The sequence below is a fragment of the Megalobrama amblycephala genome, linkage group LG24 (genome assembly GCF_018812025.1).
Source record: "Megalobrama amblycephala isolate DHTTF-2021 linkage group LG24, ASM1881202v1, whole genome shotgun sequence".
Taxonomy (NCBI): Eukaryota; Metazoa; Chordata; class Actinopteri; order Cypriniformes; family Xenocyprididae; genus Megalobrama; species Megalobrama amblycephala.
In genome coordinates, this window is record NC_063067.1 from 1,803,854 (window position 1) to 1,816,324 (window position 12,471).

Sequence of the window (12,471 nt, forward strand, 5' to 3'; positions counted from 1 at the left end):
AGTAGCAATAATAACAGCCGCAGTAGTAGCAATAACAGCAGCAGCAATAACCAACAGCAGCAACAATAACCAGCAGCCGCAGTAGTAGCAATAACAGTAGTAGCAATAACAGCAGCAGCAGCATTAACCAACAGCAGTAGCAATAATAACAGCCGCAGTAGTAGCAATAACAGCAGCAGCAATAACCAACAGCAGCAACAATAACCAACAGCAGTAGCAATAATAACAGCCGCAGTAGTAGCAATAACAGTAGTAGCAATAACCAACAGCAGCAGCAATAACCAGCAGCCGCAGTAGTAGCAATAACAGTAGTAGCAATAACAGCAGCAGCAGCATTAACCAACAGCAGTAGCAATAATAACAGCCGCAGTAGTAGCAATAACAGTAGTAGCAATAACCAACAGCAGCAGCAATAACCAGCAGCCGCAGTAGTAGCAATAACAGTAGTAGCAATAACAGCAGCAGCAGCATTAACCAACAGCAGTAGCAATAATAACAGCCGCAGTAGTAGCAATAACAGCAGCAGCAATAACCAACAGCAGCAGCATTAACCAACAGCAGTAGCAATAATAACAGCCGCAGTAGTAGCAATAACAGCAGCAGCAATAACCAACAGCAGCAACAATAACCAACAGCAGTAGCAATAATAACAGCCGCAGTAGTAGCAATAACAGCAGCAGCAATAACCAACAGCAGCAACAATAACCAACAGCAGTAGCAATAATAACAGCCGCAGTAGTAGCAATAACAGCAGCAGCAATAACCAACAGCAGCAACAATAACCAACAGCAGTAGCAATAATAACAGCCGCAGTAGTAGCAATAACAGCAGCAGCAATAACCAACAGCAGCAACAATAACCAACAGCAGTAGCAATAATAACAGCCGCAGTAGTAGCAATAACAGCAGCAGCAATAACCAACAGCAGCAACAATAACCAACAGCAGTAGCAATAATAACAGCCGCAGTAGTAGCAATAACAGCAGCAGCAATAACCAACAGCAGCAACAATAACCAACAGCAGTAGCAATAATAACAGCCGCAGTAGTAGCAATAACAGCAGCAGCAATAACCAACAGCAGCAGCAATAACCAACAGCAGCAACAATAACAGCAGCAGCATGTCATGCATTTATTGGCAGTAGCAAGTCCTATACTTGCTCTGCATTAGCAATAACCAACAGCAGCTATAACAATCAGCAGTAGCAATAACAGCAGGAGCAGCAGCAATAACAGCAGCAGCAACAATATCATCAGCAGTAGCAGGAATAACAGCAGCAATAACCAAAAGCAGTAGCAAAAAACGGCAGCAGCAGCAATAACAGCAGCATATGAAAGTGTTAATTATCTTGCTGCCAATGCAGGCCTCACTGAGCCATCGGATTTTATCATAAATATCTTAATTTATGATCGGAAGATGAGCAAAGGTCTTACTGAGGATGAGTAATTAATAACAAAATTTTCATTTTTGGGTGAACTAACCCTTTAGGTTCTAAGGTGGCACCAGCCCCTGATTTGGCAGCACTGTGAGGACTGACAGAAAACCACTGAGCTTGAATTGAGATGCAGATAATATTGAACTTTTATTTTATTATTAATAAATATTACAAATATGGGGTGTGGAAATGGCTAATAAGCCAATAAGTGCTCCTCTGCAGCATCTACTACAGTGGTAATTTTTTTATTTCTAAATAAGTGTTTGCTTTCCTACATTGTGAAACCTTTAGTTTTACAAATGGGGACAAACTATGAAGGATGAACAAATAATGTTTTGGACATCACATTAAAAATAACATTCAAACTGGGCAATATTTAAAGCTTTGAAGTGCTGGAAAAAGTTGCCTAGTGTGTGAGGAAGCACTTAAAAGCACTCGAAAACATTAGACCATTTCTGCCACAAGTTATTTCTGTTAGTGTTAGTGGCACAATGTTTCTCATGGTTTCCGGATTACACAGCGCTTGAATTCACCACAGAATTAATAACATTGCTGTGAAATCGTGTGAGAAGCATTTAGGCTACATTCGTCGCAGAATACTCTGTGAAACCACAGTTTTCACGTTGGCACTGTTTTATCTGATATCTGTGGTTTAACAGAATTCTGCGACGAATGTGAATGCTTCTCAGAAGCTTTCACAGCAATGTTATTAATTCTGTGGTGAATTCAAGCGCTTTCTTCACAGAGCTGTGTAGAAATATTGCTGTGTGATCTTTAATAACAGCAGCAGCAGCATAGCAGGTATATTCTGCCGAGACCCAAAATATCAACATTGTTATATCCATTCCTATGCAAAACACTCCAAGAGTTGTCATGACAGAAATGTAATTACAAAGACTTCATATTAACACAAACACTGTATGAATTGGCTTTCCAAACTCACTTTTACAGCACAATAAACACATGAATATAATTGTCTTACAAAGAGAAATATATGAATGATGTAATGCGACTGGTAAAAGTTTTAACAGATATAATTCCAGATCTGATCCTCTGTGTTTCTCCCTATAAGAAAGAAACAACAAAAAGTATATTTTATATCTTAATTGTTTCTCCTGGATCAGTGGTTCTCAACTGGTTTTGCTTCAGGACTCTGTCATCAAGTGGCATCCGGCACTGTGCCAAATAGTGCAAAAGTAACAAAATAGATTTTCTTAAAATCAAACAAATGAATTTATTAATATTATCATGAACTGTATGATGAAGCTAAACAGGACAATTGACAGTTTTGCTTTCGAAATGTCTCTTGAATTTAGTTTCTACAACGTGACATTCATTTTCTTTGATTGGACACAACCTTTGACATCAGCCACAAAAGATATGGGAAGTGTTTTCTGATAAGTCTGTTTGTTTTACTAGTATCTAAACTGCGCGTGATTACACGGCTAGCTGCATGTTCCTGTTTGCATTCATCATTGTTTCTTCCCTATTGCCCATCACCATCAGATTAGACCTCTTGCACATTTATCGGTCGTGACCCACCAGTTAAGAAACACTATCCAAGAACAGACTTTCGTTCCTGATTTTCTCTCGAGAAAAGACCCAAATAATCATGGAATCATAATATTATAGAGCTCCAGAAGAGATCTCAGCAATGTCTCAAACTGTATTCAGATTTACCAAGATACTCTAGTCTGTAAATCAAAGAATCAGCAGTATGAAATGACTCATTTCTAATCAAATTCTTCTAAGACCAAATGATCTGGAGCTGCTATTAACATTCACTTTATTGCTCTATACTCACTGTATGACAACAGTGACGTGACTATTTTGCATTTATCCTACAAGGCATTTTGGGGAGAAACATTTTCAATTTGAGTAAGCTGATTTGAGTATTTTTATGTCTGACGCACAGTTTGAGCAACAGAAACTAGTAATCTGATAATGTCATGTTTCCTGAATACATGATCTATTAACAAGTTTTGTCTTTCCCTGATAAGCCGCTCATAAATAATTTAACAAAACAAAAAAAAAATGCTGTGAAACAGCGACATCTAGTGTACAAATAAGTGATGACACGCACTATTTTCACCTGCTGGATGAGATCACAGATACTTTTCACACCAGACAGGAAGAATACACCTAGCAACCACATAGCAAGGTACTCAGAAGAAAAATAAGCTGAATATAATATTTCGTGATACATAGCAGCCTATATTAAGATTCATGTTGTGTGGGAGTGTTTTTATGCATGTTAAGGCAGGTCCAACATGTTTCTGATCTCCAGCTCTCTCTCTGTCCGTTGGTGAATTTCTCGGATTGCCGCGATGATGACGCTCATCACAGGCTCCGCCTCTTCCTGTGTCCGCACACACACCAGCTGCAAGAAGACTTTTCGGTCAGGCATCGTCCGAAACACCAGCTCGGCCGCGCGCTGCACAAGCCAGGGATGATGTGGCGCCAAAACCTCCAGGTACGCGTCGCGGCACAGTTCGCCCATGCTCCGCCCCTCGCGCTCCGTCGCCAGCTTCTCCAGCAGCAGCTGTAACCACAGCAACGAGCGATGGAGGCGGAGCAAAGTCCGACTCCCGGAAGGCGTTTGTCTGTCGAAGGAGACCACGCCCCTCTGCAGCTCGGCCTCTAGCATGGAGCGCACCGAGTGGTAGGCGTGGTGAGGGGGCGGGGCTACGTGCTGATCATCTTCGGTCGTAACGATGGCAGATTCTTCCAGTGAGAGCTGTCGGATGAGTGTGATCTTCTCCTCAACTTTATGAGTGAAAAAGCCCACCAGAGGGCCCAGAGACTCCATGAACCTGCACCACAGACACAACATCAGTGTGAGACAACACATTTGTGATAGTTATTGTTACATACATTTATACACACTATAAACAGTGTTTCCTTAGAGTTTTTGGTCACATTCCACTATTAACTGAAGATTAACTATGACTTTTGCCTCAATAAATTACTGTTTATTAGTTAGTAAGGTAGTTGTTAAGTTAGACCATGCAGAATAAGGCATTAATATGTGCTTTATAAGTACTAATAAACAGCCAATATCCTTGTAATATGCATGCTAATAAGCAAATAGTGAGAATTTGACCCTAAACTAAAGTGTTACTAAGTATATTAATAGGACAACAGACAATAGAATGCATATATATAGGAAGAACATTCATTTTGTTTGAAAAACAGTAAAAAAGACAGAACGATGCTGCTTTAAAGCAGCATACATTGAGGAATATAGTGCACAAAAACACATTTTCAATACGGAGACCTGTTTCAAGGAAACAGTTGGAGGCTTTCTGATAACAGAGAGCTGCAAAAGTTATCCTTGTTATCCAGCGATCTGTGTTCAAATGGTATCTGGGGAAGTGTGGACAGTCTTTCTTGCAGTATGGTGGACGCAGATAGGATTTTATCAGCCACAGGTATGAGATATAACTTTAGAAAATGTAATCATGGAAAAAATGTAATGAAACTAAAACTGCCAGTAGGTGGCAGCACATTGTCTTAACAATTGAGTCATTCAGTCAAACGATTCCTTCAAAATGACTAATTTAGTTGCTTGGAGACGTGCAATGGCTCTACTGTGGATTCATTGCGAAAAATTCATTGAAAAGTAAGTTTCTAAAGGCCTGTTCACACCAAGAACGAAAACTATAGAGATAACTATATTTGCGTCCACACCAACAAACGATAACGGTCTGTTTATTCTAAGCTCTTGGTTTCAAAGTGTGTACAACATGTTTTTGCTGTTCTTGTTGCAGTTACACAGCTTTAACCAGCAGATGTCCTCAGCATGCTATGTTTCGAGTGAATAGCTAGTGTAATCGATATAATCTAATGGTGAATTTAGCTGATGAAGTCAATATAGTGGAATAAAAACAACGCCTAATCTTTTCCACTGCAAGTTCAAAGGAAGCGAGACGATGTTGTCGTAAATAGTGCTGGATACCTGAGGTAATTTTATTTTACACTGTTTGCTATGATGATTTCATTGTTAATACTTCTCACCATTTATTATGAGGGTATAACCGATTGTTTTCCATATATCCATTTTCATTAAAGAATCCTTGAAAAGGGGCTTTGACTTGTCAAACAGTCGTGGCTTTTACTGGACCTCTGTGATTAACGTCCGCCATTTAAAATGCGCAAGCCCTTAAATTAATGGATTCTGATTGGCTGTCAGTGTTTATCGTTCAACAGCAGGAAAAAATTGTTCTGAAAGTGATCCCAGCGATATCATTTCTCTATATCGTTATCGTTATAGCTGTGGTGTGGACAATGCTGTTCTATATTAAATTACGATTTTTAGAACTATATCTTGATCGTTATCTTTATATTTATCGTTCTTGGTGTGAACAGGCCTTAACTCTAAAATGAAAGTCACCTAACATTAACTTTGTTTATTAAACTGTTGTATAAACTCAATAGGCCATCACATTTGCAATCGTGCTGATATTCGGGAAAACAGCACTCTATATTCTATTATAAACAAAAACTCATACAATGACATATTTGGCCCATATATCTTGATTTTTGGTGGCATTTTTGCCCTAAGCCCCCATTAATTTCCATGATAATGGGGGGCGGGGCTCTTTTTCGAGCAAAGGTCGCTACTGCAAAAACGTTTAATGAAAAAAAAAACAGCATTGAACTGGCACATCCCTAACAGCTTTAGGAATATCATACTTGATCAGCTCCTCCCAGCAGAGCAGGTACGGATCCAGCAGCACATCGGAGGCGGGGCCGAGGGCGGAGTTTAGATGCAGGAGGAGGCGGGACACTTGGAACTTCTGTCCAGGACACTCTCCGATGATGTCATTTCCTCCAAGCACATGATCAGCAGCATCAGTAACAGCAGCCCGAACCACCTGGACAGGAAGAGAGTGTCACTCAGCACTAATAGTTAATGCTAGTGATGTGAAGTATTCACTTCTCACCTGTCTGGTTGGTGTGTACACACTTAAACAAGGCCGCCACGACTGCTCACAATTCTGAATTGCCCCTTGAGCTGCAGAGAACAGAAAACACACAGTTATTCAAGCACGAGGGGTGTGTGTGTGTTTGTGTGTTTGTGTGTTTGACGGTGAAAGGTTGCATTTACTCACGCAGCCACAGTGAGCTGAGAAACAACAGCAGACTCAACGTGACTGCGGTCACGACACACCGCCGCAGACGACATCGCATTCTCATGGCAATAACGTCTCAGCTCACCGCCGGTTTCTCCTCCGTGTCTCCCGGGCTAATGCTCCTAATGAACAGAGAAAAACTCAAATCAGCATGACCTTTGAACTGCTGTGCGTGTCACTCAATCAGGCTTGTGTAAAGACCAGGGTTGAGCTGAACTAAAAACAAATTGTCAACAGGTAAATACCTCAAGCTTGAACTGAGGCGACAAACAGGACAATATGACTTTCATATAAGTGTAGTTTAGTAATACATTTCATTTATCAATATGAATTATCCATAAACATGCTATTTCCAGAAACCAATTAATTAACCAAAACCATAATTTTTTACTTAAAATAAAATAAATGTAAAGTGAAATATAATAAAACATGTTTTATTTGAGCTTTTTTCAAAGGCAACATTTCTCATTTAGTTAAACTTGAAGTACTAAAAAAAAATAAAATTAAAATAAAAAATATTTTTAAAAAACAAAAAAAAACCTTAAATAAACTAAAATGAAAATAATTAAATATATTAAAAATGTTTATAATAAATGATACTACAATAACACTGCAAGAAACGTTACATTATATTAATAATTGAGCAGCAGATCAGCATATTAGAATGATTTCTGAAGGATCATGTGACACTGAAGACTGGAGTAACGATGCTGAAAATTCAGCTTTGATCACAGGAATAAATTACTTTGTCAAATATATTTAAATAGTACACAGTTATTTTAAATTGTAATAATATTTCACAATATTACTGTTTTTTACTATATTTTTAATTAAATAAATGTAGCCTTGGTGAGCAGACGAAACTTCTTTTAAAAACATTAAAAATCTTAGTGGTTCCAAACTTTTGGACTGTACTGTATATATGAATTATCCATAAACATAAGATAATTTCCAGACACCAGGGTTATTATCATTAACCAAAACTATAATTTTTTTTACATTACTTAAAATAAACACAAACTGAAATATAATAAAATATTAAAAACATGTTTTATTTGAGCTAGTAGTACTAAAATAACAAACTAAAACTGAAATAAAAAATATTTTTAAAAAACCTTAAATAAACTAAAATGAAAATAATTAAATATATTAATACATTTAAAACGTTAATAATAAATGACACTACAATAACACTGCAAGAAACTTTACATTACATTAATAATCAATGTTTGAAATGCAGAAATCGCAAATATTTTATTATATTTAATAAATAAACCTTGTTTATTTTATAGACCATATTGACACACGTCTCTTACCAGGACATTTACTTTTTTATTTTAATTTTAAACTGTAAATTTTGACAGTATATATATATGAATTATCCATAAACATAAGATTATTTCCAGACACCAGGGTTATTATCATTAACCAAAACCATACATTTTTTTTTACATTACTAAAAATAAACACAAACTGAAATATAATAAAATATTAAAAACATGTTTTATTTGAGCTGCTAGTACTAAAATAACAAACTAAAACTAAAATAAAAAATATTTTTTAAAAACAAAAAAACTTTAAATAAACTAAAATGAAAATAATTAAATATATTAATACATTTAAAATGTTAATAATAAATGACACTACAATAACACTGCAAAAAACTTTACATTATATTAATAATCAATGTTTGAAATGCAGAAATCGCAAATATTTTATTATATTTAATAAATAAACCTTGTTTATTTTATAGACCATAGTGACACACATCTCTTACCAGGACATTTACTTTTTTATTTTAATTTTAAACTGTACATTTTGACAGTATATATATGAATTATCCATAAACATAAGATTATTTCCAGACACCAGGGTTATTATCATTAACCAAAACCATACATTTTTTTTCACATTACTAAAAATAAACACAATCTGAAATATAATAAAATATTAAAAACATGTTTTATTTGAGCTGCTAGTACTAAAATAACAAACTAAAACTAAAATAAAAAATATTTTTTAAAAACAAAAAAAACTTTAAATAAACTAAAATGAAAATAATTAAATATATTAATACATTTAAAATGTTAATAATAAATGACACTACAATAACACTGCAAAAAACTTTACATTATATTAATAATCAATGTTTGAAATGCAGAAATCGCAAATATTTTATTATTTAATAAATAAACCTTGTTTATTTTATAGACCATATTGACACACGTCTCTTACCAGGACATTTACTTTTTTATTTTAATTTTAAACTGTACATTTTGACAGTATATATATGAATTATCCATAAACATAAGATAATTTCCAGACACCAGGGTTATTATCATTAACCAAAACCATAATTTTTTTTTCACATTACTAAAAATAAACACAAACTGAAATATAATAAAATATTAAAAACATGTTTTATTTGAGCTAGTAGTACTAAAATAACAAACTAAAACTGAAATAAAAAATATTTTTAAAAAACAAAAAATAAACTAAAATGAAAATAATTAAATATATTAATACATTTAAAATGTTAATAATAAATGACACTACAATAACACTGCAAGAAACTTTACATTACATTAATAATCAATGTTTGAAATGCAGAAATCGCAAATATTTTATTATATTTAATAAATAAACCTTGTTTATTTTATAGACCATAGTGACACACGTCTCTTACCAGGACATTTACTTTTTTATTTTAATTTTAAACTGTAAATTTTGACAGTATATATATGAATTATCCATAAACATAAGATTATTTCCAGACACCAGGGTTATTATCATTAACCAAAACCATAAATTTTTTTACATTACTTAAAATAAACACAAACTGAAATATAATAAAATATTAAAAACATGTTTTATTTGAGCTGCTAGTACTAAAATAACAAACTAAAACTAAAATAAAAAATATTTTTTAAAAACAAAAAAACTTTAAATAAACTAAAATGAAAATAATTAAATATATTAATACATTTAAAATGTTAATAATAAATGACACTACAATAACACTGCAAAAAACTTTACATTATATTAATAATCAATGTTTGAAATGCAGAAATCACAAATATTTTATTATTTAATAAATAAACCTTGTTTATTTTATAGACCATAGTGACACACTTCTCTTATCAGAACATTTACTTTTTTATTTTAATTTTAAACTGTACATTTTGACAGTATTGAATCATGTTAAAAGCATTGTGTCTGATCTAAGAATAACTGGACAAAATTAATCAGAATATATAATGCAGTTTATTGGTTTCCACATTCAATTTTGGGCTAATCAAACTCCTCCTGTGTGACTGTATTGAATTTCTTTGAACTCCAATTTAGTAAATGCCTCTTCCCATCATTCCAATTCAGTGTGTTGTGACCAATGCACTTCAAATTTATAAATTAAAAAGGGACAAAAAACACACACACACCTCCTGAGATTTGATTTTTATTTGACATGACATTACACACATTCCTTAAACATCAGATAAACATTCAGGGTGATAAACTGGCTTTCATACTTGCACACAATCATCACAGACATGTTCACTGAAGAACCAGAGCCGCTCATAATGACATCACCACAGTGGGTGGGGCTTAGCCATGGATGGAGTTTGGGTGCATTTTGGATTGATTCTTTTTCTCCGGTCCCTGAAACTCAATTTAAATATATATATTATAAATAACAGTGGAAATATTTTTAGATTATATAAATGTGTCCTGTTTAGTGTGTGTCTCACCGGTCGTCCTTGTCCATAGAACACAGTTTTCTTTCCCTTGTTCGGAGGGACGTGTTTGAGCGTGTGAGGTTGTTGCAGTTCTTTTATTAACTCCGGGCTGCCCAAACCCACTGCAGAAGGAAAACAGACAGAAAGAAAGAAAGACGTGATATCTGCAGGAATCACTGTAACTGCATTCATCCAACAAGTTGCATTGTGGGATACAGTATTTGCATCTACATCTACACAGTAAAATCTCCAGAGTTAAATCAACTCTGAGTACATATGGTCCCTCTCTAAATAGTGTTAAAATAACACTAAAGCAGAGTTAAAGTTAATGAGATTATTAAGCAATTAATTAAGTGATGATTGTGCATTAGTGATGAACACCTGCTGTTAACAAGCAGAATCACTGAAGAAAAGAGAAACACAAGAACTACAACTGTCTTCAGTCACAATCTTATTAATTGCTTAATTATCTCATTAACATAATAATGACTATTTAGAGAGGGATCATATGTACTCTGAGCAGAGTTTATTTAACTCTGGGGATTTTACTATGCACATACATTAAAAAGTCATTTTATGTCATAATTAATATTGACCAAATTGTTTTTTTTTTCTTATTTGGCAGAAATGGGCTTCCATAGTTGTATTAGATTCACTCACTTGGCTGTTCAGCAGATGTTGACTGGGAGGGCGTGGCTTTAGTTGGAGTTGTGGGCGGAGTTACACGATTAGTCTGTTATAGACAGAGGCAATCAGATGAAATCATTGGATATTTCATGTTTTATCATTAAGAGAGTTTCTCTTACCTTACTTTCCTCCATTGCTGGTCAACCATGTAATCACAATTCAGATCGATTCAGAAAGATGGACAGAAGACGTGGGTAGGGGTCGCGTTGACTTTTCTTCAAAGCGGTTTCAGCATGAACTACCAAAACACTTAAAACTTAAAGGTACTAAACGGTTCTTTAAGTAGTTACTGTATTTATATATGCTATCTATATTTGACCCGGTCGCTGTGAGAAACTTGTTTCTCTCGTCTTTCACCGTGATCAGCCTTAAGTCTCAATTCTGCAGCGACATTAATCATTTACTTACTTTATGACTCTAAAGTCCACTGAAAACACCATAAAAAAAAAAAAAAACAGTCCGTATTACACAATCCTGAGAAATAGGCTACTGCCGAAGCGCGCAGAAACACTTCAGATATTTGTGTTCAGTGAGAATTCTGAGCTCAAATTTCAAACTACTTCTATAATCATAGCCTATACATTAAACGTTTAAATAAATGATTCAATATCAAATACATTTTACACCAAAATTGAGCACAATCACTTATTTTTTCTCCATGTTATGCTGTCTCCAACAGTTTTCGGTCAACGGTGGAGTGAGAGTTGGGTTATTAGCTATATTTTTAGGGACAAAACAAAATCTGACAAAACTTTCCTTTTGGGGCATTCTCAAAGGTGCAATGATTTATTAATAAAGTTAAAGCTTTGTTATATAGTTTTATAGTCATTCTTGGAAAAAGTAGACGTCTGTAACTGGCACTCATTTACATAAGTGTGTGTAGAGCATAAAGAAATGAATAAAAACAAAAAACAGACAATCAAAAGATGAGCATCAAATACACAGTGCGTGTTCAGTGTCTGTGAGGAGCAGGGCAGCAGGTGCAGTGTTGGCGCCCCCTGGCGGTGGAGCTGCAGAAGCTGCACAAACTCCTTCCGGCATCGCTATAAGGAAATAACGAGAAGAATATAAGAGCAGTAAAATGTAATACTGTTTGCGATATAAACCAGCGTGTTTATAATTAAGACAATACATTAAAAATATGGTAAGAAATACCAGTTTCCAATATCAAGCAGCATAACTGCTAAAAATAACAGCTAAAAATGACTGGATGCGAATGACACCCGCCCGCTCTTACCTGAAAAAATAAAGTGGATAAGCTTCTTCTAAATTCTTCTTTTTTTTTTTTTTTTTAATTCTTCATAAACTTTCAAAGCTGAGAAAAATATTTTTTTCCATTTGTTAAAGGGGTACTTCACCCCTGGAAAGATGAATGTGTATTTAAAATTGGTCATTTATGTAGTAGAAATGTGAAATTATTTTTGAATTTGGAGCTTTCTAGACTGAGAAAAGGCAGAAAATGTATTTTTGACTAATGTGGA

The 12,471-nt window shown here is 34.7% G+C and overlaps 1 protein-coding gene across 1 annotated transcript; it reads right to left on the reverse strand.

Moving 5' to 3' along the window:
- Positions 1 to 1,725: 1,725 nt before the first annotated feature.
- Positions 1,726 to 6,899, reverse strand: gltpd2a (glycolipid transfer protein domain containing 2a). Its single transcript, XM_048179096.1, has 4 exons — positions 6,549 to 6,899; positions 6,381 to 6,451; positions 6,130 to 6,311; positions 1,726 to 4,247 (listed from the first exon to the last, which is right to left on the reverse strand). Exons 1-4 carry the CDS (start codon positions 6,631 to 6,633, stop codon positions 3,689 to 3,691), a joined length of 897 nt encoding a protein of 298 aa, XP_048035053.1. The 5' UTR covers positions 6,634 to 6,899; the 3' UTR covers positions 1,726 to 3,688.
- Between the last annotated feature and the right edge of the window lie 5,572 nt (positions 6,900 to 12,471).

What these genes read in the sequence shown, in the direction of transcription:
- gltpd2a (XM_048179096.1), bottom strand. Translation starts at nt 6,633, where the DNA reads ATGAGAATGCGATGTCGTCTGCGGCGGTGTGTCGTGACCGCAGTCACG. An exon ending in TGTACACACCAACCAGACAG is followed by an intron (nt 6,312 to 6,380) that starts GTGAGAAGTGAA and finishes CTTCCTGTCCAG; the next exon opens with GTGGTTCGGGCTGCTGTTAC. An exon ending in TGCTGGGAGGAGCTGATCAA is followed by an intron (nt 4,248 to 6,129) that starts GTATGATATTCC and finishes TCTGTGGTGCAG; the next exon opens with GTTCATGGAGTCTCTGGGCC.